The sequence below is a fragment of the Panthera pardus genome, unplaced genomic scaffold, assembly GCF_024362965.1.
Source record: "Panthera pardus isolate Hobbes unplaced genomic scaffold, ASM2436296v1 HiC_scaffold_17, whole genome shotgun sequence".
In the NCBI taxonomy this organism is placed as follows: Eukaryota; Metazoa; Chordata; class Mammalia; order Carnivora; family Felidae; genus Panthera; species Panthera pardus.
The window spans coordinates 96423038-96451014 of record NW_026526732.1 but is presented as its reverse complement, the minus strand read 5'-3'; the positions used below and the strand labels follow the sequence as shown (position 1 = coordinate 96451014).

General features: G+C 37.0%; 1 protein-coding gene across 1 annotated transcript in view; it reads left to right on the top strand.

The window, feature by feature from the left end:
• The window catches only part of PRIM2 (DNA primase subunit 2), a 353134-nt gene that overhangs the window by 181622 nt on the left and 143535 nt on the right, over nt 1-27977 (top strand). Inside the window, exon 9 of the mRNA XM_019457515.2 lies at nt 23430-23502. Coding sequence (XP_019313060.1) covers nt 23430-23502 — 73 coding nt within the window. The remainder of the gene's footprint in view (nt 1-23429; nt 23503-27977) is intronic.

The window sequence follows — 27977 nt, the reverse complement described above, 5'->3', positions numbered from 1 at the left end:
ACATGCAAAGTGAAAGCATACTTCTGGGACCCCCCACAATTTTATTGGGGATAGATGAAATAGGAAGGATTTGTTTTCTAAATACAAGAATAATATATTCTCATTATTTTTTAAAAAATTAGAAAGTACAGGAAAGGGAAAGGAAAAACCCATCATTACCACTCAGAAGTAATACTTCCTTCTGTGCTGTTTTGGAACCTAGTGTTGAAATTATACTTTAAATTTGCTGGTTTTTTTTCATTTTAAAATAAATGCAAGACTTTTCTGTTATTAGCCTCTCTTCAAAAACATTATTTTTAGTGATTGCATGCTATTTTATTGTATGACTGTACTGTAGTTTATTCATCCTTTTGGGGGCATTTAGATCATTTCCAGTTCTTTTCACTAGTGTAAAAAATGCCATATGTTAATCTTTGTCTGTATTTTTTATCATTTTCTTAGCATAGGTTCTCAGAAGTGCAATTACTTTGTCAAGGCATATGAACCATTTTAAAGATTTAAGTATATGTACTTTTCAAAAACCTTATTCTGCTTATATTTTTATATTATACAAGATCGCCCATTTTACTGTACCCTGAAGAAGAGAGGACAACTAAAACCATTGCTAATTTAATAGTTAATCACAGAGGATACTATTGTGACCAAGTACATTTCATTGATTCTTAGTAAGAATGATCCTAAAACATTTTATTATCCATTTTCATTTTGGAGTAGAATTAACTATTTGTATATTTGTTCATGTGTTGTTCGAATCTCCTGATTTTATTTGATCTTACGTATTTTAGATGTAAAGGATAGTAATTCTGAGGTGTATTTGTTATTACATTTTTTTCTTGAAGGTTTTTGAAAATGGTGCATTATCCATCATACCTATGTTTTCAAGTTTTATGTAGGCAAATCTTTTTATTCTTTTTTTTTTCTTTTTGAGTGTGTCCAAGGGACCTAAATATAGAGGGACAAAGTTTTTATTAAATGGCTATATATCACTGTGCTATCTTAGATTGTGTGGAATTCACATGTTGACAGCACATGCTTTCCCTTCCCTTCCAACGATAGAAACAAAACATGTCATGAATTACAAAGTAAGTTTGAGGGCCAATTTCTTGCTGCTTGCACTGGTTACCAGAATTGCCAGTTCTCTTCAATTAACCTGTTTTGAGAGAGTTTAGTTCTTGAATTTAATGCCAATAACATAACTATGGCTCAGCCCGCTTCTGTTCTAAACAACCTGTTTGTATGTGACTTCTTTCCTCCCTCCCTCCCACACTTCCCAAGTTCATTCAACAACCCTGAATCACCCTAATTTATTCCATTTTGATCTCTGTTTGTCTCTTCACAACCTATTTCTGTTTCAAGATTTTACTCCTCTTTCTGTTGCTTCTAACAGACAAAAGGCAAAATGTTCAAATCAGAAGTAAAGCTTGAGAAGTAAAAGAAAAATAGGAAATGCTTTCAGTAAATCCAAGTAGTACATATTGGTGAATTAAACGCTTGTCATAATTGACATATTTGTCTTAGGTATAAATGTGTATATTAATGTCTTTGGGATTTACCTTTGCACAGAGCTCAGTTAGACAGAATTCATTGAGAATGAAAGGAGATCAGGATCCTGCTGTTGTATCAAACAGCACAAAGTATGGCTTTACAAGATTTCTTTCTCAATTTTTATGTGTTTTGAATCTCAGTTGCTTATTTGTCAGGGGTTGAAAACTGATATGGTATCCATTAATCACACAACATTCTGGAAAATATGTTTCAAGAAGTCTGTCTGATTGTTGTTTTAAAAAATACAATTCTATAATTATTTAGTTAGAATTACATTGTTTTCTCCCAAAGGCTAGGGCAAGATAAAATGTCATCATAAAAGTAGATGAGAAATGTCAAAAACAGTGGATTTCTGAGCTAAAGAATGAGTAACAATTTGAAAATGATACTGATCCAAGCATTTGCTAATTGTGCCTTTGAATTGTAACATGTAAAGTAGATTTGGCTTTAATATTTTAAGGAGTCAGATCAAATAGATTAATAGTGACCAGAGCAATTTTAATCTGGGCCCCACTTCATATTTTGACTTACCTGACCCTAGGATGGATGTTATTGAGAGTGGGCAACTCAGTAGATAGGATGTAAATAAACTTTGGGCACATGTTTGAAGTGTGAGAATGGATAAAAACGTAGTTATAGAAAATTGGCCCTACTTCCCATCTAATCCCCCCTCCCCACCTTTTTAATCGAAGTATAGTTGAAGCATAATGTTGCCTTAGTTTTAGGTGTACAACATTATGCTTCAACAAGTTTATCTGTTATGCTGTGCTCCCCACAAGTGTAGCTACCAACTTTTTATTCTTTTAAAACTTAGAATGTTACTTCTCATTCAGAAACTTAGATGGATATTGATTTCTAGTATCTGTTAGTGCTCTTTAATTTTCTTTACTCCTTTTCACTTCTTTCTCTTTCCCACCTCTCTTACTCTTCTCTCTGGTAACTTTTCCTTCCCAGAGACACGTTTTTTAACCTCTGTATAATTGTTTTGTTGTTGAGAATGGTTCAGACTAACATTTCATTGGATTGACTAGCATGAATACTGTACACAGTTTTTGCATTTCCTAGAGCACTGTTACTGAATCATGTTTGAGTTGCTTCCCCAACCTCCCTCTCCTGCCCATCCAAATCTCTTGATTTTGTCTCCTGAGTATCTCTATTGTTGTAGTAACTTCTTCTATATTTTCCTTGTTGCCCTGTTTGCCCTCTAAAATATTTCACACGATTGCCAGAATTATATTATTCCTTGGCTTAAAATCATTCTCTGTCTCCCCAATTTCACTGCAAAGGAAGTCTGAACTTCTTGAGTGGCATGTGAGGTCCTTCTAGAAGGGCCTGCTGTGTCTCTTTGGATGCTTTTAGTACTGGTCCCCCAACTTCTAGTGCCACCAAATGCCTGAAGTTCCTCTAATACAGCTTGCTGTTGTTGACCTCTCTGCCCTTGAGAATATCTTTCCATCTGCCTGGAATGTTCTCCCCTTCGTTCATTTCAGTAACTTAACTAATTTTTGCTTGTCCTTTAAGACTTAGCCCATGTTACCTCATCTGATAAGTTTTCCCTGACTATTTAGTTCCCAGGCCACTCCCCCCAGTTTGAATCTGATGTTTTTTAATATGTGTTTTCATAATATCCCCATGGCTACTTGTGTATTACAGAACTTATAATGTGGTAATCATTTGTTTACTTTCTGATGACTCCATTATAGTATGGGCTGCTTGAGAGCTTGTAAGGTGACTTTCAAATTTTTATTTCCAGTGCTGGGACAGTATATGACACATGATAGGTGTTCATTATGTGTTTCATTGAATGAATGAATGTGTGTTATAACAGCAATATTCTGTTTGTTTCCTGCATGATGTTTTTGTAATTTGTAAGTCATATTGCCACATTTTTTCCGGTATAAAACCTGGTTCAGAAGATATAAACCTAAACGTCAATCTCACCTTTAGTTAATGCTTGATTTTATGCAATAATGATGGGTTCTTCTTCCTCCACCTCAGTATGGTAATTGTCAACTAGAATTTAGATTAACTACTGACACATCTCTTCAAGTCCTTGAAACTTGCACAAACTGTACATTCGTTTAGGCCTCTCATTCTCAGCAGAGTTCATTCAGGACTGGTTGCTAGGCAACGAGGGCTAGATGCTACATGTAATATGCACCAACTGATGTTTCTTTTTTATCATTATTAAATGAAATGGCTTCTCATTTTATTACCATGTCAGAGACGTCTGTATGTAGGGTGGCAGCTGATGTGCATAGTTTGACACTTTCTCTTGTACAAAGAAAGTAACCTTGTGATATGCATTTCAAGCATATTGAATTGTCTTTTTTGGGTGTCTAAATGTAATGTTTTTCTTTTTACCTTTCTTTTGCTTAGGTTAAAATAGGAAATAATGCTATTTGATTTGAAAGGTTCTAATGATAATCTTGTTACAAAATAGTAATCATCATTGATTTGCATGACCTGTATAGTTTAGATGTTACCTAGGGGGTATAGACGTTAGGAGGTTGAGATTGAGATCATTATTAGGTCTAATTTTGTTTAGTGCCTCTAATGATCAAAGAAGAATGATGAATTGCATTTTAATTAAATTTGTCAATAAAACTAATTTGGGAGATGATACAAATACCTGTAAAAATTAAAGTAGCACTACAGAGAAATTCTCAAATCCTTTTTACAGGACTTAGACACTCAAAAGAGAATTAGTGTAACACTTTGCCAACCTACTAATCTAGGATATTGCTTAACAATATATATTATTCTGAGGATGTTGAAGTGATGTGTCCATTTTTTTTAGTTTAACCTAGTTCTCTAGTTAAAAGTTAAATTAAGCATAGAGAAACATTTTGCTTCAATGTCTTATGGAAATACAAGCTTATTTTTATTCATTTGTAGTGTCCATCCATTCATCAGCAACTGAGTGCCTGTTATAAGCTTGGAATAAAAACATAAGGCCCATTTTCTGTTCACAAGGAGTTTTAAGTTTTGACTTCATTTGAGAGGCACTTAAATATGGCACAAAATTTGTAAACATCTCTAATAGAATTAAACACAAAATACATAATTTTATTATTTTAACTGTGTTTCTCATGGAATTATTTCCTTAAATAGTAGAGTCGTGATTTGTTTTGGATTCTGTACTTCCTGCACAGTAGTGGCTCCCAGTGGGTACTCACATTGGACTGAACTTTACTCTCACTTGAGAGCTGATGTTGTCACTAATGAAGAAGGAGCATAGAGGAAGACAAGGGGATTAGGGAATGAATATGGTTGCTGAGATTATAGGTTTGGTAGTTTAAGACATTCTAAACTTCAGGTGCCTGTGGAGCTCTGGGGCAAATGTTTAGTAAGTGGCTAAATAGAGACCACAGTTTAAGAGTGAGGTTTACACCAGAGAGAGACTCATTTGCTAATCATCACTGTTTAGGTGGTGGGTAAAATCAGGACAATGGTTGATATCACTCAGGGAGAGAGTATAAAGTGACAAGGGGACATGGCCCTGGATAAAACTCATATGTAGAACATCAGTGTTTAACTGACTTGCAATGGGCAGTGATGAAGGTAGGAGGTGAATTAAAAAAGAAACCAGTGAAAAGTAATGAGGAATCTTGAATGAAACAGGAACACAAGGGATAACGGGATCAAAGATGGCTAAGGGAAAGATTTCAAAAAGGAATGGTAAACATTGTCAGATGCCATAGAAAAGTCAGTTGAGAATTATATAATGTCAGTTGGATTAGGCATGTGGGAGCCACTGGTGGCTTAGCTACAACATTGTAGTGGTGCAGATGCCATTCTGATTCCTGTGAAGAGTCCAGAAGTAAATGAGAAATTATGCTGTGGAAATACAAGGGAGTGTAGCCTACTCTTGGCAGAGCAAGGAAAAAAGTAGACAATATCCATGAGTTTCATAGTTGGAGAAAGTTGTATTTTTCCTTAAGATTGGAAAGGTGAATATATACAGGTTAAGGGGGAAATGAAGTCTGTGGAACTAAGAGAAAATAATTGAAGGGGCGAGTTTTTAGAAGAGGTAGGAGGAGATGGGACCAAGAAATCACACTGGCTGGAGTTCACAAAGTACTTTTTATAGTTCTAATTCAGACCATCTCATCCCATAAGACCAATTCATGACAGATGGTCCTTTATCATTATCCTTTTTTTTTTTTTTTAATTTTTAAGATTTTATTTTTAAGTAATCTCTACACCCAATATAGGGCGCAAACTCACAACCCTGAGATCGAGAGTTGTACACTCCACCAACTGATTGAGCCAGGCACCCCTCATTATTCCTGTTTTAAAGTTTGGTTGGTGATAGAACCTCAAGATGTTTACTATTAAGGAAACCTGATTTTTCTAATGAAAAGTACTACATTTCCCTTCTCAAAAGAAATGAATGAATGAATGATTTCATAAGACTTTACTATTTTTTAAAAAGTGATACCAAGAACTCCTCAATTGGAAGAAATAAAATTGCTTAGACTTAAAAAAAAGTTAAATTTCCAAATGCCAGAGAGAATTTGTGTAAATCTTTATCTCTGCTATCTGTAAAGAACCTATCATTAGATGTGTCATCTAATGGGTCTCATCTCATCGTGACTTTGCTGTCATCCTCACATCACTGCATTTTCTAGGGTGAATTGTATAATGTACTGATTTTTAAATTTGGAGATATATAAAGGTCTTGGACTATGTTCTTGTGAATGTAGAAGTTTATTGTAAATAAATATCTTTGCTAACCTAATTATATTACCCATGGGATTATACTTATAAAATGGTATTAGATTATCAAGAGCATATATTAAAGATGATTTTTATTATGTCACTTAAAAACAAGTAAGTATGAACAGGTGAGACTAGAGAGGAAAACTTTCAACTCACGTGAGAACTTTAGTTGTGTGAATTTTTTTTTCCTTAGAAATAATGCCTTTCCCCACAGTGTGTGTATCCTCTTTTACCCTTCCACCTCAAGACTTGAAATGAATGGGGGCAGATTATAATTATTTTTTTAACATTTTATTTATTTTTAAATTTTTTAATGTTTATTTTTGAGAGAGAGAGAGAGACAGAGCATGAGCAGGGAAGGGGCAGAGAGAGAGGGAGTCATAGAATCTGAAGCAGGCTCCAGGCTCTGAGCTGTCAGCACAGAGCCAGATGTGGGGCTCAAACTCAGAAGCAGTGATATCATGACCTGAGCTGAAGTCGGACACTTAACTGACTGAGCCCCCCAGGTGCCTCAATAATCTAGGTGCCCTAGATTATTAATTAGTAATCTAATTAATAGATTACTTTAATAGCTGCTCTTAAGTAATGCTTTGCCTTTCATTAAAGAACAACTAATTAAAAAACATGTATTTATTATGCTGTTTCTCCTAAATTTGTTAGCATATTTGAGCTCAACAATGAAATAGAAATCAAATAAGGATAAAATAAACCAGCAAAGCAGCATATAGCCTAGAGTAAATACTTGGACTGGATCACATGGATTAACTTGTAATGCATCCTGAATTTGTAAACACATGCTTATATTAACCCTTTATTTTAAAATCATTTAAAATAATGAGCATCTTCCTTCAGTTGGTATTATTACAGACTGCTCTTGTAAATTTTTTTTCTAATGCAGTACATTTGGTTAATATGTACACTTTTGTTTTTTTTGAGAGAGTGCATGTGTGTGCTCATGGGGGGAGGGGCAGAGAGGGATAGAGAGAGAATCCCAAGCAGGCTCCACACCCAGCGCAGAATCTGACATGGGGCTCATCAGTCGACCCTGAGATCATGATTTGAGCTGAAATCAAGAGTTAGACACTTAACTCACTGAGCCACACAGGTGCCCCAGTATGTACACATTTTTATTTATTTCTCTAAAGCTCTTGCTGTCATAGATTTTATATCAGAAATGCAATCTCTGTAAGAGACTTTTCCCAGTGTATATCATGGTGCAGTTCTTGGTGTTTTCTTTTTTTTTTTTTTTTTTTTTTTTTTTTAATTTTTTTTTTTTTTCAATGTTTTTTATTTATTTTTGGGACAGAGAGAGACAGAGCATGAAAGGGGGAGGGGCAGAGAGAGAGGGAGACACAGAATCGGAAACAGGCTCCAGGCTCTGAGCCATCAGCCCATAGCCCGACGCGGGGCTCGAACTCACGGACCGCGAGATCGTGACCTGGCTGAAGTCGGAGGCTTAACCGACTGCGCCACCCAGGCGCCCCGTGGTGTTTTCTTTTTGAGTTCATTCTCATTTTGAAATCAGAAAATTGTGTGGGCATTCATGTGCTAGAAAAAGGTTTAGTGGATAGGGACTTCCACCAATTGAGGACTGAAATGAAAGCCTCATTAATGTGGTCCACATGCTTCAGTTGTTTGTCAACCCTCTCTTATCCCCAGTTCTAGCCTCCAGCAGTGCTTTGAACTATGTATTTCCTTTCCTGCATGCAACAACACAAGCTTTTACAGCTCAGTGACTATTGTGAGGGTGTTCTAGGTGCCTTGTAAGATACTAATAAATTAAAAACAATATATTCTTTTCTGTTATTTATTGTCCTTGGAATATTTTCATTTCTGTATGGAACATGTTCATGCCTTCTTAGAAATGCACAAAAAGTGTTTATTAAAATCAGCTTGTTGTGTTAAAGGCACTATAAAGGATATTCTGACTATATACAAAGGAACTAATAGATGTGATCCCTTAAAAATGTATATTCTAACAAGGAAAGAAGACCATTTTATGCACACACACACACACCCCTATACAGTGCCTCTCCCCCACACCCCCCCCCCCCACCAAAGCTGTACTAGAATAATTGCTACAGCTTAATCAAGTAGAGTAAATAGAGATAGGAAATCTTATTTGTGAGAGGTGATATCTTATGTGGATTATGTTACAAGTTTAATGTCATTTAAATTGTTTCTGATAAAATATAGGGGCCACTGAGGGGCTCAGTCAGTTAAGCATCTGGTTCTTGATTTTGGCTCGTGTCATGATCTCTGGGTTCGTGAGATCGAGCCCTACATTGGGCTCTGCGCTGACAGCGTGGAGCCTGCTTGGGATTCTCTCTCTCGCTCTCTCACTGCTCCTCTCCAGTACACACCTGTGTGCTTTCTCTCTCTTTATCAAAACAAATAAACATTCAAAAAAATTTGTAGGCACAATATATAAAATTTGGCCAAATACAAGAAATGAACCCTGTGTTACTAATAAAACCACTGCCAAGCCTTTGTTGTAATCTCTATGTGTAATTTTATGTAGTTATAATTAAAGTGGTTAAAGTTAAACATTCTTTCTTATAATATGTCATAACTAAGTATAAAATTTATTTCCATGAGTCTAATTTTAAGTGACTCTGTAATGCTCAATTGAAGATAGATCTATTTTTACTTAATTGTTCCCATTTTATTGGGTATTTACTTTTTTTTGTTTTGGTTGAATAAATCTGTGAAAAAAATTTTTTTAATGTTAGCAGTTTGGGAGCACTTGGGTCGCTCAGTCACTTAAGTGTCTGACTTCAGCTCAGGTCAAGATCTCATGGTTTGATTTTGAACCCCGTATCAGGCTCTATGTTGACCGTGCGGAGCCTGCTTGGGATTCTCTTTCTCTCCCTCTCCCTCTCTTTACCCCTCCCCTACTCACGCACTCTCTCAAAATAAATACACTTAAAAAAAAATGTTAGCAGGTTCTTTATGGCCAGGTGAAGTAAACTGGGGAGAAGAAATGCCACGATGATTTCATGACGAATGAATTGTAATGTAGATGTTTTCTAGCAGATGGAGCTAAGAACAAAGAGCAGCAGCAAACTAGGTGGTGTATAGTTTTGAAGATACAAGGAATTCATTATTCTAAAAGTGTCGTGTTGTCCAGGTGAGAAAGTGGCAGAGTTCTTAAGTTAACCACTGACTTGAAAAAGTTCACGAAGCTGAATTTTAAACCTTATGCATCTAGATTGGAACCTTCTGTTGTAGCCATGTCAAATTACCACAAGTTTAGTAGATTAAAACAATACTCATTTACTGTCATACAGTTGTATAGATTGGAAATCCTACATGTGTCTCATTGAACTAAAATCAAGATGTCAGCAAGGCTCTGGTCCTTACTGGAGGCTCTGGGGAAGAATATGCTTCCTTCCGAGGTTCCCGTTTCTTTGTGGGCTGTCACCCAGGGTCCTGTCTTTGCCCCTAGAGGCTGCCCACATTCCTTAGGCTGTCTAGGAGCTCCTGGAGGTCTCTTTCTGGTGCTTGCATGTGGATTTTAACACAGAGCCAGCAACCGCTCATCAAGCCCTTCTTATGCCTTCAGACCTCTCTAATGTCTTCTGCTTCTTTCTGCTTCTATCCTGAGAAAGTTTTCTGCTTTTACCACCTCATGTGATTAGATTGGCCTACATAAATTTACAGGATAGTCTCCCCATCTCAAGGTCCTTAACCTAAATTTCATCTGTATGGTCTCTTTTGCCATGTAACCTAACATATTCTTGGGTTCCCAGGATTAGAGTGTGAACATCTTTGGAAGGGCATTGATTTGCCTGTTACAATGAGGAAGTTGTTTAGGGGGTTGAAAACAGCTTTTGCATCACCTTTCATCAGTTGTACAAGTAAGCCACCACTCTTAATATATATAGAATACTAAATTTCCCTGGGGTTTTTTTGGTAGGTTAATTCACTTTGCTAGCTTAACATGTTTTAAAGTTGAAAAAAGTTAACAAATGATTTACACAAACATGAATATATGTAAAATAAAAATATATTTATGGAAACATAAATTAGTTACTGATTTTCTTTTTAAGGATATAGAAAGAAAATAGGAAAATCTTTCCTGTCTTTTTGACTGGCTATGTAGTCATGCCAAATATGTACCTTTGTAAATATTAGACTTTGTAATCAGGTTGTGCACAGTGGCTGTGACTTACAGAGGAACTTTGGTGTGAGAGCTGTTTGGTAATAAATGGTTAGAAACCTTTTAGCATTCTAGGAGTTTTATTATCATTTATCTAACATATTTTAAGGGAAATATTTTAAGGGAAATTCTACTCAGCGCAAGACATGGTGCTCAGTTCTAGGGATACATATTTGCATCTGCTCTTATAGGGCTTAATCTTGATCAGAAAATACAGAAGTTTAACTAAAGTAATTACACTAAATCATAATGATTGTTAGCATTGTAGAGGTACATGATTCCATGGGAGTACACAGTGTCATGGAAACACTGAAGCCTTGCGTAGTATTCTTGTAGCTTATCTGTAACTAGAGGTTTAAGTTTCTGTTAGCCTTCTTACTCCAAAGTTTTCTTAGGGATTTCTGGATTGTGGAAGCTGGTTGTCTTCCTGAGAAGCAAAATTTATGATTGCTTATGCTTTTCAAGTAGTTGTATTATCTACATTTATTAAGTTTCCTGTTCACTTAGTGGGTGATTATTTATTTAAATTTAAAGATTATTTATTTTTGTTTTCAGAGAGAGAGCTCACCTGTACAAGTGGGGAGGGGCAGAGAGAGAGAGGGAGAGAGAATCCCAATCAGTCTCCATGCTGTCAATGTGAAGCCTGACATGGGGCTCGACAGGAACCATGAGATCAGGACCTGAGCCCAAATCAAGAGTTGGACACTTAAGCTACTGAGCCACCCAGGCACCCCTTGCTTAGTGGGTTTCTTTAAAACATTGATTGTCCTCTAGTTAAGTAATAAAGAAAATTATTTTATACTGTGTTAGGCATAAAGTGCTAACAAAGTATAAAATGATGATGATGCTATATGAAATAGCTTTCTTAAAGAGTCTGAAAAAGCATTGTGGTCGTACCTGTAATACATTAGCAGCTAACAACTAATTTGTTTGGTGCTGTACTTTCTATAATGATGGAAGTGTTCTGTGCTATTCCATCCAGTTTTGTTTATAAAACAAAATTTGATAAACTGAGCTGAGGGCAGACAGACTACTGATACTGAGACTCACCAAAGGTTTAATACCCTTTCAGTTGTTTACAACTACTACTGAGAAAGTAATTATATAAACGATAATACAAAGTGAATTTAAAAAGCCTATTTTTAATTGAGCTACCTTGGTCCTTGACATATTGTGCACAGACGATCTAAAGGAGGCTACTAAGGACATCCACCAAAGGAGTCTAACGGTGTGTCTTCTCAGATCTTAAGAGAGGTCTGCCCCTAACCACCCGAATTAAAGCCCACCCCTCCATTGCTTTATGATATACCTTATTCCTTTTTCTTCACAGAAATATCACTAGCTGGTGTTTTGTTTGTTTGTTTGTTCATTTGTTTGTTCATTTTGTTTTGTTCATTTGTCTGCAGCATAAGCTCCATGAGAACAAGAAATAATGTTCACCTTGTTTACTGCTATCCTTCTATTACTTTCAACAGTGGCTGGCAAAATAAGACCTCAGTAAACCCTTGAATGAGTGAATGAATGGGAAAAAACACTTTCAGGTTTTAAAATTTTACCTCTCATTTAGTTTTTTAAAGCTACTGTTAAAAAATTCAATGAAATAAATTTTAAAGAACTTACTGGCTTTGTTCAGCGATTCGTGATTCGTGAATCAGGCAGCATCCAATCTAACAGATACAAATGAGCTCCTAGGAACTGTACAGAATGAAAGACCTTTATAGGCAGAAGGGAGTAGGAACAAGGAAATTATACTAGATAAATGAGGCTTGGTTGTTGCAAAGTCACTTTTCTTTAGGGCTTGGCAGGGGTCTGTTGGGTAGATTACCTAACTAGTGCTGATTAGGTGATTCCTGATTAACTGGTTTAAGATTCCATTTCTGGGAGAACTGAAACTGTAATTAAGTCTTAGTGTAAGTGACTCCATTTTGGGCCTCTTGTCTTGTTTTTAACACTACTAAGTGTTGAGACTGGATGAGATGGTAGTTTGGATAGAAAGCTGGTGGCTTTCTCTAATTTCTAAGTAAAAATTCTGATACTCTACCTTTGCAGAAATTCAGTCCTGGTTTTGTTGTTTGGGAATTTGGGATTCTTTCATAAATCAGGAACTAATCATGGAGGACTGAGAGTGCTTTCTGTTCCTCAATGTGACCTCAGAAGAGAGATACCTTTTTTTCTCCCCATTGAATTCGGATTTTGAAAACGCTCATTTAAAAAGTGAAACAACAAAGCCTGTTATGTTCCTTGCTGTTTTTATCTATGAAATGAAAGCTTTAAACATTATGACCATCATTAATGGCTGTTCAAAACCAAAGGAGTGTATAGGGAAAGTGTGTGACTTCTGGACTGTCACTTTAAGTCCTCATTAGCTGTTCCCTTTATCTTGTCTTTGTCCACTTTCCCCCCAAAACCCCAAAACATTGTGTCCCTGATTCTCTGCTGTTATTAGGGAAAGATGTGAGAGGTAATCCTAGAATTACATAAACCTGTGATAGCCAATCTCAGAAGCATTCTACACTGTGTAATTATTTGTGGGGGAATGGGAAGATATCCATCAATTTAATGTATTCTGCTGGATGTTTGATCTTTAGTCCGTGGTCCCCCATCCCTCTATATTTTATTATCACTCTCTCAGGCAGCTTTTCTTTATTGTAATCATTTGACTACTCTAAGTCAGATCCAATTCAGAACAGCCTCTCTTTAGGGGGTTATTATACTACCAGAATATACACTAAGAATGTAAAGGAATATGAAAAATTTACTTAGGAAAATAGAGATATTTGTTTGGGGCTTTATTTTTTTTTTTTTTAACATTTTTATTTACTTTTGAGAGAAAGAGCACATGAGCCAGGTAGGGGCAGAGAGAGAGAGAGAGGGACAGAGGACCCAAAGCAGGCTCCCCACTGACAGCAGTGAGCCCCATGCAGGGCTTGAATTCATGATTGTGAGATCATGACCTGAGCTGAAGTTGGACACTCAACCGACTGAGCCACCCAGGTGCCCCTGTTGGGGGCTTTAAGTGTGTATATTGAAAATACCTATGTAAGGCTATAGTTTGTATCTTATAAGGATGTATGTGTTTTGCTTTTTAAATCAGTTTTATTGAGGTATAATTTATACACAATGAAATGCACTCATTTTAATGGAATAGTTTAATGACTTGACTTTTGTAAAGTAGAGGTGTTGTTGATAGAGAAATGAGATGCAGCTTTCATCTCTCTTACAGTTCATTGGATTATTGCAGATTAGAAATTGGAATAAGTAGGAAAATATGGAAAGATGTGGCCAACCTAATTAAAGTAGAAGTTGTGCCATTTATGGTTCTTACCTGATGTGACAACCCATATGGTCCTGATATTTATTGGATATGTGAGTCTCCTAGAATCATACAATTTCTCTCAGTTGTAGAGAAATATAGATCATTCCACTGTGTATTGTCTGCTGGTAGTTTTTTGGGGAGTTTTTTAAGTGCAAAATTTGAGTAAACCTCATGCTTGTGGAAAAATCATTTACATTCAATTTATAACAGAATGTTATTGATTGTGTTCTCATTTGGAATAACTGCAGGGAAAATCACCTGGGCTAACAGGAGTTGGATACCATTTACTAGGGACCTAGCTTGTAAAAAGAAACTCATTTCAATTTCTGTGGTGACAGCTGTTGAGTGAATTTTCCTGTGATACCCTTCACAGCAGGAAATGATATATTGTAACTTCATCTTCCTTGATATCTTACCCACCCAACAAATCCAAACCGCAGGGACTGTGCTCTCTAAATGTCTGAATAGCCTGGCTTATGTGGGTAGACTATTTTTTTTCAACGTCCAAAGTGGGTAAAATTGTGATTGCAAAAGTGGATATATGGGTGATACACAAAACCTTTGTTTCCTCTTCCTGAAATTGTTTTTCCATTTGCGCCATCATCGCACCTGGCTTTATGTGAAAAGGTTGTATTGGAACTTGGTATATTTTTATAGAATGATGTAGAAGAATATAGTTCATTTTGAAAGATGTATTAGATTACTTTTTAATGGTTCAAATAAATATGTTTCCTTGATATAGACATCAGTTTTGATTACTTGTGGTGCATTCTTCACTGATTTTTTATTTTATACCAGTTTTTAAGATATGATAAACTGTAGGCTACCGGATAGAAGTAAATAGTATTAACCTCTTCAGGTTCAAGAGGACTGGGAAATGCTTAACAAAGAAAGGAAATATTTTTTATATGCTGCTATTTTATGACCCTCAGAATCTGTTGACAGGGAGGGAGGGCAGAGAGACATTTCCGAGGATGGGAGAGGAATTCTCTCCAGTCTGGCCCAGGGTTTTCCTGTCATCCTATTCATACCCCACTCAGCATGCATGTCTTCTTACAAATGAGAGAAGAATGGACAGTTGTCATTAGGTGTTGAAGTGAGCCAGGCAGCCCCCCAAACTCCCAGATAGAAATGTGTCACAGCTTTGTTTTTTCCCAAGGAAACCTTTCATGCTCCTTCCAAGCTAATCAGGATTCAAGATTGCTTTCCTAATACTATAGGTGGCAACCTGTGGCTAAAATTTAAAAACTTGATTCCCAAGTAAAATGTGAAAGCAAGCATATTTGCAGTAGACTTGAGGCACTTCCTTTAGTGGACCCAGTTGCAGTTTATATTTTGCTAATGACCTGCAGAGATGAGTCTTAACTTGAAGTCAGGGTGAGTCAGTTGGCTATTATATAGGTGTGCCTAGTCCTCAAGAGAATCATTTGATTGCCTAATGTCATTATGTCCTCCTCACTCTGTAACAGTCCTGTCCAGTGAAAACATGATTGCCCCAGGAAACAAATGTGAGCTTCATAGGTAATTTTAAATTACTTAAGTGAAATTAACTTTAATAATACCTTGTTTAACTCATACCCAAAATATCATTTCAACATGTAATTATATGAAAAAAGTTGAGTGAAATGTTTTACAGTAATTTTTTCATACTAAGTCTTTGAAACCCAGTGTATACTTTACATGTATTGAACATCTTAATTTAGACTAAGCTGCATTTCAAGTGCTCAGTAGTCACATTTGGTAAATGGCTACTATACTGAACAATGTAGCTCTACAAGACTGGATTCCATTGAAATCTCCAGTGTTTGACATTGAATTTTTACACTTTGTAAACTTCCTAAGAGTGTTAGTTTAGACAAAACTTTCCAGATCATGAGATTATTCAAAGACATCTAAATTATTCCACTTGCAAACTGAATATTTTATGTGATAGTATAAAGAAGGTAGGAAAGAAATATATTTACTAATATTTAAGAGATGAAGCTGGTGAATTTTAGGAATAGAGAAAATCAATAACCAAAATGCTTAAATGCAATAAATTTAAGCCTGGATGTTCGTGATGATAATGATAACAATTTGAGTGAAAAATGTAATAAACTCTTTGACAGATATCTCATTTGATCCTCACAACAGCCCTTTGGGGAAGGTACTTTTGTGATCCCTTTTATGATCTCTGTTTCCCAGTGAGGAAGCAAAGAATAAATAAAAGGTGTTTACAAAGTCACACAGATAGTGAGTGTATGCAAACCCATGACTAGTGGATTCTGAAATCTGTCATCTTCATCACTCTCCTTACTCCCTTATTGTTCTGTTCTGCCCACGTGTTTGCCTTGGGCAAACTGGACTTGGAAAATGTATGCAAATGCAGGGGGGCTGCAGAGAATTCCTGAAGTGTTATAACTATTCCATGACTCCTTGTTTATTCCATCATGTTTTCATATAGTCAGAAAGGGAGAAAATGATTGGAGAAGTGATCACCTGTGAAAAGCTGACTTTTAACCTCTCATTTTGTCCATTTTGCCCTGTGGCATTTATGTCACAGTAGCAGAGCTCTTGAATCCACTCTTGGAGCCAAGGTGCAGTGATCCCTCTTCTGCTAACGATAAGCACCACAGCATGAAAAGACTATTTTTTTTTTTTCCTTAACCAGCTAATCTTGCAGTGGAGACTCACAGATCCACTTTCATATAATTTCTTCATTTCGTTTCCAGTGCTCAGTTTCAACACTCAAAAACAGTTCCCTGTTGAGTACCTAAGTGCTCATATTGATATTTGTGGTGTATTGAACAGGACTTAAATTTCTCGTTTTTACAAAGACTAGGAGTAGATCTGCCTTTCATCTATGATTCACAGATCAAATGTGTGCAGATTTATCTTTATGTATATCCACTGTATTTTTTATTCTGTAAAGTAGATGTTGTGTGGTAGTGTTTGGGGGAAAACTCCAGTTCTGTGTTGATATAATTAAATATACCTTCCTGTCTCATTTGTCCCTCCACCACCCCACCCTTGAATGGTTCAGTTTGAGTTCAGTTAGGATCATTTTAAATTTGGTTACATAGATATGTATTCTGGATATTTTGAAAGTCTTTTCAACCTTTCAGGTTTTAATTCATTTGAAACTGTTAGCTTTATAATTTTCTATTTACTGTGATTTTTAGCTATATTGGAAAACTAACTGTGCTTACCTCTTACTGTTTAATGAGCAAGGAAATAGGGGAGGAAAAAGTTCCTCAAATGTGACTGAGTTTTAATTAAGTTGCGTGTAAGTTTATTGAACAAATGATACAGTAATAAAATGCTTTTTTATTTTGTATGCTAGTCTCTTATTGTAGAGATTAGATAATTTAGCACCATCGCCTCAAAACAAAACAAAAAAATACGGACAGTCACTGAATTACTTCTGTGTAATCAAAGGATTTCTTGTATACAATCATAAAATTCTCTTCTCTTAGAAAATACTTAATTTGCATATATTTAGTTTTTTCTTTTTTTAAGCTGATTAATTTATTTTGAGAGAGAGCGAGCGCGCACAGGACAGGGACAGAGAGAGAGAAGAGAGTGAGAGAATCCCAAGCAGGCCCCCTTCCGACATTGTCGAGCCCGACTTGAGGGCTTGACTTCATAAACCAGGAGGTCATGACATGAACTGAAATCAAGAGTCAGACACTTAACCTACTGAGCCACTCAGGCATCCTGACTCTTTAAGTATGTTTAGGTGTTTAAAGGTTTAAACTTGACAAAACCTCACATTTTCATTAGGATGGTGCCTTAGCACTATGTAATTGGAAAAGGAGATAGGATTTAAAGTTTGCTTTTAATTTTAATGGTTTTTGTTTAGAGACCTGCACTATAGGACGTATCTACCCAATTTCAGTTTGTTTCCCCCCCCCCCCCCCCCCTCCTTTGCCTCTCCTTGTCTTTTCCACTACATAACCCAACTTCTTCATCTGTAAAGAAATTGATTTAGAAATTTCCATGGTGGGGTGGGCACCTGGGTGGCTCAGTCGGCTAGGCATCCGACTTTGGCTCAGGTCATGGTCTCCTGGTTGGTGAGTTCGAGCCCCTCATTGGGCTCTATGCTGACAGCTCAGAACCTGGAGAATGCTTCAGATTCTGTGTCTCCACCTCTCTCTGCCCCTCCCATGCTCATGCATGCTCTGTCTCTTTCTGTCTTTCAATAATAAATAAATGCTTAAAAAAAAATTTTTTTTTTAAAGAAATTTCAATGGTTTGGGGCCCCTGGGTGGCTCAGTTGGTTGAATGACCAACTTCGGCTCAGGTCATGATCTCACAGTTCGAGAGTTTGAGCCCAGAGTCAGGTTCTGTGCTAACAGCTCAGCGCCTGGAGCCTGCTTCAGATTCAGTGTCTCCCTCACTCCCTGCCCCTCCCCCGCTTCCACTTCTCTCTCTCTTTCTCTCTCTCTCTCTCTCTCTCTCTCTCAAAAATAAACATTAAAAAAAAGATTTCCGTGGCTTTGCTTATCTCTTTCTGCTTGTCCCTCTGATAACGTGTCCACCCTCCAGATCCTGAGAAAGACTTTCTTATTAGCCCAGAATCCCACCTCCTTATCACATGGTTACTTTTAAACCCCTCCAATAACCCTGTTAAACTCCTATGACATCACATACTTTTATGAACCTGGTCAAAATTTAAGAATGTTTTAATGCATATGCATGCAGTTGGTAAACTGCATGCAAATGATAAGAGTACTAAAATAACCAGGACTTTGCCTTTTCTGTGGTCATGACATCCTAGTTTTAAACCTCTGAGCTCAGATTATTTTCTGACTATAATCTCCTGCTCTTCTGCTTACTCTGCAGTCCCCGATTCTCGCTGATTGTCCTCCTCTTATCTCATCCTTCTGTACTAGGCCTCAGGTCTGTGTTTCCAACACATATCACTCTGTTCAGTGCCATTTCTTTGCTCAAGAAGCTTTAATGCTGCACATTGGTTATTTCTCCTCACACCCTTCTTTTAAAGAGACCTGTTTTCTGTGGACTCCAGGAGCGTTTGTTTTGAGCATTGTTGTGGCACTCCTCACACTGTGCTTTCTGAATTGTCTCTGGATCCTTCATTACTTTTTGACTCTTCCATGGTCACAGAGATGCTTAATGAGTGATTGAGTGGCTAAAGGGACTCTTGAAAGTTTTGGGGGATTTTGTTTGTTTTGTGTTTTTGTTTTGTTTTGTTTTCGGTAATTAGAATCTGTTATATCCTGATGAGGACAACAGCTGGGATGTGGGAGAAGTTTGCTAGAGAGTCTGACAGTCTAATGACATTAAAAAAATTAAGCTTTGTCCTTGGACTTTATGCATTTACATGGTTCTGCTGGGGAGTGAAATTATTTATGATTCAGGTACATTGTAGTAACTGTTACATTTTCGCAACTGTGCTATATCCTTATACAACTGGATGTGTTCAGATACTATTCTAATGTAATTGAATACTCACTGAATCACATCTTTATGTTTTCACTACTTTTCTGGCTCTTTGGCAACTTGAGAAAACTGTAACATTTCACCTTTGTGTCTTTCATTTGCTACTATAGCAAGTAAGAGATAACTTATGCATGGAAGATGCAGCTAAATAAATCACTGTAATTCCTAATCCCTTACCACCAAACATGAAGTCAAACCTTGATTTTTCAAGATTCTGTGATCAAAAGTTCCTCTTCATATTTCACAAAATAGTTATTAGTGACATAATTTGAATTTTGTGGCCCATTAACATGCTTTGGTTTGCTGTATTGAAAAAAGGGTATTTGTGGTACATCTTAATTTATTCTCTAATGAAAGCTTAGAAGCTGGAAAGCTTAGAAGCTGCCTACTTAATCTCCTTTGTTGAAAACTGTACATAAGTGACAGTGAGTGTTTCTCAAAATAAAACTGATTATTTAAAATAGAAAACCGTATTTTCTGGTGAGTTTGCGTGCACACATGTAGGTATGTGTGTGTGTATCTTGAACCAATTTTTTGTTGTTAAAATTTACTATTTCTGTGTTTCCCCAATACAGCGATTTAAAAAATGTTCATAAAATTGATCTGTTTTTTTAAATTGTGAAAATAAGAATGTATCTTGACAGTCTATTTTTTATATTTTTGTTTGTTAGTGTAGCAGCTGCTTTCACTTGGAAGCAGGATGATACAAAGCTGACATGAGCTTTGAATGTGGTACAGAGTGCCTCACCTTTCCTGGGTCCCTGCTATGAATCTCAGTTAGTAACATCCCTTGGCACTTCCAAGTAAAAGCCAAAGAGCCAGTTTCATGTGAATTGTTTCTTAAGGATTTTTATCCATTTATGATGGCATTGTTTGTTTCTTTTTCTTCTTTCATTGCCTTCCTTTTTCCATCGAGTGCCACCACTTTTCTTCAGCCTCTCACCTTTTCTGCCTGTAATATTTCAGTGTTCTTCCAACTGATTTTCTGTTGCCCAGGCACTGCCCTTTTTAGTTCTTTCTCCACATTGCTTTCTTTCTCAAGTATAAACATTTATGTGAATTCTTGCCTAAAATCTTTTCATAGTTTTTTATTGCGTACATAGCGTTAGGTACAACACTTCTTGTGATTTGCCTTTTTTGTACTGTATCTGAAAATTCCTGCCACCTCCATTTCATCCATCCATTACTGGTTCAAACATGTATTAAATAGCCATATGTACCAACTCCCTAACCAAGATATAAGTTACCCCTTCAGATCATGAATGAGTAGAGGAGAAATCTCATTCCTAATTCTGGTGCTTAACATCTTCATTTGAGTCATTTTTCCTCCCATGGGTTTCATGCTTGCCCTTACGGGGTTGGCTGGTGGCCATCTTTCTGTCTATAGATAATATTTTTAGAAGTATGATGTCTCTATACAGTTTCCTTATATTCTGTCTGTAGTTATTTATACTCATTAGTCTTTACATTAATCATTACTACCGGTCTCTTTTGTTTCCCCCTTGAAATTTAGCTCTTTTGCATAGCCCATTAAACTGTGGAGGAACAAGTATTTTATAGTGCCATTCAGGCAAGTGTGTGTCCTCTTAAATATCTTCTCTTTGTATTTAGTATACTGCAATAATCTGGGCTGAGAAAAACTTCTTTGTGGGATAGGATATCATTTGGTTCTGTATACTCAATAAGTAGTCATGTTTGTGCATCATTTTACCATTTATAGAGGACATTTATATTTGTTAATCTTTTAAATCTAAATAGTCCTTTTTAAAAAATGTTTATTTTGAGAGAGAGAGAGTGCAAGCAAGGGAGGGGCAGAGAGGGAGAGAGAATCCTAAGCAAGCTCTATGCTCAGCATGGAGCCCAACATAGGGCTCGATCTCACAACCGTGAAATCATGACCTGAGCCGAAAGCAAGAGTCAGACACTTAATCGATTATGCCACCCAGGAACCCTAAACAGTATTTGTAGACTGAAAAGCTGAAGCTTGTAAAGGTCAACAGTGTCCCAGTACCTCCTAGCAGGTTGATGGCTCCTCTGTAGGATCATGCTGCCTCCTTTCCCATCCTGTCTTTTTGTGCTTAGTGGTCAAGACTGCAGTTTCTTTGTGTACTAAAATACAGTTTACCAATTTTAATTAGCACTTTGAATATATCATTTCATTTCTCCGGTATTTCTGTTAGACAAGCCTGGCATTATTAATTCTGTTTACAAATGAGGATAGTGCAAATCAGGGCAGTTAAATGACTTGCCCCAGTTTGCCAAACTAATGATTAAAAAACAAGAGTATATCTCTAGATTCTAGCTTACTGCTATTTCCATTGCCTCATGTTGCCTCTTTGCTCTACTGTAATATAAGTTGGAAAGTGAAGTAGGTTTTTATTTGGGGGATTTCACTGAAACAACTCTCCGTTATACTGTATATTAAAATGTGAAATATTAAAATTAAATGACGGCTACTATTGGCTTAATTTAGCATGAGTTTTGTATGCCATGCTACTATGATAAACAGAATGGTTAGAATCCAATGATACATTAATTGTCCGAAATATGTTACTGAAAGGAGAAATAATACCACAGGCAAGAAAATGTATTTTAGAGATTGGGATCATCCTGTACTACTCATTGGCATTCTGCTCCTCCTGCTCTCAGATTAATTCTGAGGCCATTCTTAGCCTATGGAGGCAGAACTCTCGGGATGGGAAATCTACATTTGGAACAGTCTCCTAGGCAGTGGCTGCAGCATCCCAAGATACACTCTGGTTTTGCTTCATAATTCATACCCATTGTTTAATCAGCAGATGGATTGATTGCAAGAATAATAGCCTTTCTACAGAGCATCTCGAGTGTGTGTGTTGTTTAGCAGCAAGAGTCTATACTGAGCAGGTATTAGGTAGAGAGTCTGGAATTCTTTAGGATTGTAGTGCTACTTCAGAATTTTTCTTTAGTTGTGGAGTCTGCATAAACCTTGGTTTGACTGTGGTTTTCTGTGTAATCTAGCAGCTGTTGTTTGTTGTGTCATTCCTGAATGTCTGCATCTGAATCAGTGTTGGAGTTGGGCATTGTGTCAAGAAGCTGAAAATTTACGAAGTTAGATGGCTTTAGATGGTATATACCATGTTGTTTCTTAATTTGTAAATAATACAACAGGAAAATGAGAATACAGCAACGAAGAGGATGGTGTGGTATAGTCAAGAAACAGGGAATTGAGAAATAAAAGGTTGAATTCCCACTGCACTGTAAACTTGCCTTCTGATCTTACAAGTCTCTAACTCCTCTGGCCCCCCATTTGTTAAATGTAAGGTTAAAACACTCTCAGGGTTGTTGTGAGGATGTAATTAGAGGATATTGGGGTCCCTGGGTGGCTCAGTCGGTTGAGCGTTGGACTCTTGATTTCTGCTCACGTCATGATCTCACAAAATAAATAAATAAAGTTAAAAAGAAAGTAAGGATGAAGGCACCTGGGTGCCTCAGTTGGTTGAGGTCTGACTTTGGTTCAGGTCATGATCTTAGGGTTTGTGAGTTCAAGCCCCATATCGGGCTCTCTGCTGTGAGCTGAGAGCCTGCTTCAGATCCACTCTCCTCCTCTCTCTGCCCCACCCCCCCCACTTGTGCTCACTCAAAAATAAATAAAACATTAAAAAAAAAAAAGGATGTAATTAGAAGATATAGATAAAGACTCTTTGCACATGTGCAAAGTGCTGTTCAGATGTTACTTGTTTTAATAAACAGTGGTTACCATATGTCAGGTCCTTAAAGAGAAGTTACTTCAGTTCAGACCTTCTATCAACCCTGCAAAGCAGCCATTACTATCTCCATTTGACAGATAATGAACCTGGGGTATAGAGAGTCTGAGTAACTTGCTGAAGGACCCACACTAGTAAGTGATGGTTCCTTATTTAAGCTCCAGTGTATCCCTTGCTCTACTGCCCTGTTGTTAATAAGGGATCAATAGTAGAGACTTGGACTTTAAAAATAAATTGCATTATGCTTCTAAGAAATGGAAATGACACTTTAGAAGTCAGGAGATCCAGATGGTCACTATATTTTTGTATTATTTTGAGTAAGTTACTTAAATGTATTCTGTTAAATACCTTTAAAATACTTGGCTATGTTTCTGCCAACGTTTATATGTAAAATGTCTTATTGTGATTTTAATCTGTATCAGAATAAATTTCCTTTGGAATGATTAAAATATGTTGTAAAAATCCTATTTTAATATTTTCTTCTTTTTAATTTTAGTCATTCTTACACTGGTCAAGATTACAGTACACAGGGAAATGCTGGGAAGATTTCTTTGGATCAGATCGATTCGGTAAGCATCGCATCCTTCTAAACTTGAACCTTTGTCAATGAGGAAGCACAGATTTTCTTCAAAGATTATTTTGGGGTGAGGAGATGGGAGAGAATTTCATTTTATTGCTTGCCAGCCATTTTTAAAGGAAGTCCCATGTGCTATACAGGTGAATTTTTGTAATCATAGGAAAATCAAACTTAATCAGGAAATTATTTGCATTCTGATAAACAGAATTTAATCAGTTTTTCCAAAGGGGTATTCTTTTAGGTGATGATAGCTAAATGGTATTTGTATGTTTGTATTTAAATACCTTATACCTAGAAGGGCGCCTGCTGGCTTAGTCAGAAGAACATGTGACTCTTGATCTTGGAATCATGAGTTCGAGCCCCATGTGGGGTGTAGAGATTACTTAAATATATAAACTTTAAAATAGGGGCATCCTGGTGGCTCAGTTGGTTGAGCACCTCTTGATTTCGGCTCAGGTCATGGTATCCTGGTTCGTGAATTAGAGCCCTGTGTGAGACTCTGCACTGACAGTGTGGAACCTTCTCGGATTCTCGCTCTCTGCCCCTCCCCCGCTCTCACTCTCTAAATAAATAAATAAATAAACAAATAAATAAACAAGGATGTAATTAGAGGATATAGGTAAGGACTCTTTGCACATGCAAAGTGCTATTCAGACATGCAGATGTTACTTGTTTTAAATAGTGATTACTTCCCATATGTCAGATTTTGGAACAGAAGTTACTTTAGTTCAAATCTCCTATCAACCCTGAAAAGCAAGCATTATTATCTCCATTTGAAAGATCAGAAACCTGGGGGATAGAGAGTCTGAGTAACTTGCTAAAGCACACGCTATCTCTCTCTCTGTTCTCTCTCTCTCAATAAAGAAACAAACTTAAAAAAGTTTAAAATACATTGAGTGAATGAATGAATGAGTAAATGAATGCCCCACCCACCTACCTACACACCAACCTTATACATTGAGAAAAAGAGAAATGGAAAATGCTAAGTTTGCTAGGGCTGCCATAACAAAATACTACAGACTGATGCTTTAAACAACAGAAATTTATCTTCTCACACTTCTGGAGGCTAGAATTCTGAGATGAAGGTGTTGGCAAATTTGAGGCCTCTTTCCATGACTTTTAGGTGGCCACTTTCTCCCTGTGTTCTCACGTGGTCTTTCCAGTGTGCTTGTGCATCCCTGGTGTCTCTTCCTCTTCTTAGGACACCAGTCACATTGGATCAGGGCCCCACACGCATGACTTCATTTATATTAATTCCCTCTTTAAAGACCCCCAACTCCAAATACAATCACATTCTGAGGTCTTGGTGGTTAGGACTTCAACATATGAATTTTGGTAGGTTACAGTTGATTTCATTAACACTAAGTATAGGCTCCCATGCTTGTGTTGCTACTAGATTAATGGACAGCTCATTTCAACTTCACTTTGTGGTTCTGTTGTAGAATGAAAGAGTAGTATGCTTTACTATAATTTATAGAGTTTTTCTTTTTAATGCATTGTAGAATTTCTGCTCTACCCCAAAAAGGGAAACTAAACCAGCCATAAATAATCTTTATTTAGACAGTTACCAAATTATTTACAATAAATTAAAAATACATTGACATTTTAATGCTTGGAAATAAGAATAAGGTGAGTAGGGAGAGACCAGGAGTTTTTAGAGACCAGAATGAATAGGTTGTCTTCCTGTTTGGAAAAATTATAATCAAGTACTTGCAGTTAATATGTCTAGAAATAACATAAGGATTGCTCACTTTGTACAGTTGAATTGAAATTTGTTCTCAAGGATGCCCCATCCTTTACTTTCCTCAAACAGTTATTATCTCTAACACTTCCTCTGTGCCATATGATTTGTGTTTATACTATGTGAATGGTTAGAAGTTAATTCTATTCCTGATTCAATCAAGATGTTTTGCCATTCACAAGCAACTGTGAACTTCACTGGATACTGTGGGAAGACATAGAAATCATTAATTTACTGAATATATATTGAACCCATCAATTACATACCAGCCACTGTGCTGTGGATACAGAGGTGAATAAAACAGAAAATTCCTCAACCTTCATGGACCTTACATGAGGGAGGTAGACAACATGTAAATAATAAATCATCAATATAATGATAAATTATCTTAAGTGCTATGATGATCATATCTGTGGGTCTATGCTTGAGACCCTGTGCTAAATTGATTAAGATGTATCTTTATCTGTACTTCTTCCTAACTATCTGTACTGCCTCGTCCTTATAACAGCATGTCATTATCACATCCCTTGATATTCTCAGTTTCTTCTTCAAATGTTTTCTTTAGAGTTTTCTTCTCATTGAAATCTGGCTCTCTCAATGATGTTGTTTCTCCTGTGCCTCTCGGTCAGTTGGTCAGTCTGTCTGTCTGTCTGTCTCTCTCTCTGTCACACACACACACACACACACACACACACACACACACACACACACACCTTAATTTGCTATGAGATGTGTCTTCCTTGGTCTATGTTACCATTTCCAAACCATTTCTCTGCCTTCCTGCCTTCGATTAGCAGAGCTATAGCTCCTTTAAAGCCCTGTAATCCCATTAGAGTTCTCCTTGTTGCCTGCGTCCCTGTCTCCTGCTCTTGTTCACGGGTGACTGTAGCATGCTGTCATGGTCTCTTGCACTAGCATTACTCTTGTTACTGTTTCTTGGCCTCTGCAACATCCATGTTGATAATTCATCCATGCTCTGGTCTTACAATTCCTTTGCTCATTATCCATAAGCATTTTTCTGTTCCATTGCTGCCAACCTAGACTGTATGTTTTCCATTTCCATTATTTGGATTACTTCCAGAGTATCTTCCTTGCTTCCGTATATAATCTGTTCACTACACCACAGCCAGAGTTCTCTTTGTTTATCACATCATGTCAGTCTTCTGATCTGAACCCTGTATTGAGTTTCTATCACATCTAGACTAAAATCCAAACTTATAACTATGGCCTCTAATGCCATGTGTACTCATGATTCCAGTTTCATCTTCTCCATTCTGTCCCATTCACACGTTTAGCCACTTGGACCACTTGAACCTTATTGCTATCTCTGGAGCACACCATGTTCATTCCTTCTCAAGATCTTTGCTTTTGTTTCCTTTACTTGAAGCAGTATTCCTGGATCTCATTTGACTGGAATCCTGCTTAAAATAGGATCATAGCTGCAATGCCAACTCCTCAGAGAGGCTTTACTGGCCACCTAAAGTATTCCTTTCCTATTCACACTTGATCCCACTAATCTGTTTTATTTTCAAGGTTTTTGGAATTAGATGTTACCTTTATGTCTGCATTCATTGTCTGTTCTCCCATTTGAATGTAAGTTCTTTGAGGACAGGGTATTTGACTTCTTTGTTCACTGCTAGTTCCCCAAGGCTGCACACAGAGTTGTGTTCAGTAGATATTTAGTGATTGAATGAGTAAACAGTGTTCAAGGAATTGTGCCAAAGGAAGCTGAAGTTGAACTGGGTCTTGACCAATGGCTTGGCTTTGGCTAGATGGCATGGGAAGTAGGAAGGGTTTTACCCGAGGCAGGGCCAGTGGAGTGACAAAAGTGAGAAGGAACATACAAAACATGACCATGTGATCATGGAATAACCCAACTGACTGGAGCAAAGGATTCATATAGGTATGGTAACACACTGGGCTTTTTTACCCTAGTTCCATGGCACTTGATTTATGCCCTTGTTAGAGCACCCATTATAAGATTGATTTATGTGAGTTTTAGTTGTATAATAGTGACTGTTTCTTTTTATTTTGTGTAAGTGATTTAAAGGGGAAAATTACATTGTATTCATCTTCTTGTTTCCCAAGCCACCTAATACCTATTTGTTCTGTTGCACATAATTGAAAAGTAGCTAGTTACAGACATTGACAGAACCTTGAATGTTCATACTAAGGAGGTTAAATATTCATTGGTGTTTTTGGATTAGAAAAATGTTTAAGAAAAATAATTTGGTAATAGTATGAAGATACAAGAAGGAACACATGAAAACAGTAGACCTGACAAGGGAGGATAGAGGCCTGGCTGGACTAGGTTGGGGATGGAAGAATTTCAAAGTTGTTAAGATGAGAGGATAAAGAAACTGGATGGTCCCTAGAGGGAGCAGCAAAGGCAAACAAAGTGATACCTGCTCCTGCTTTGGGAGAGTTGAATTTGTGAAAAAATATGTGAGGGCATGAGAATTAAGTCTTGGGAGAAGGATATTGAGGAAGTCAAAGAGAATGCAATTGAAACCATAAATGAAAAAGGTTTTCTTTTTGTTAAAGTTTATTTATTAATTTTGAGAGAGAGAAAGAGAGCGCAGAAGAGGCAGAGACAGAGGGAGAAAGAGAGAATCCCAAGCAGGCTCCTCACTGTCAGCACAGAGCCTGATAAGGGGCTCAAACCTATGAACCCTGAGATCATGACCCGAGCTGAAACCAGGAGTCAGATGGGTAACTGACTGAGC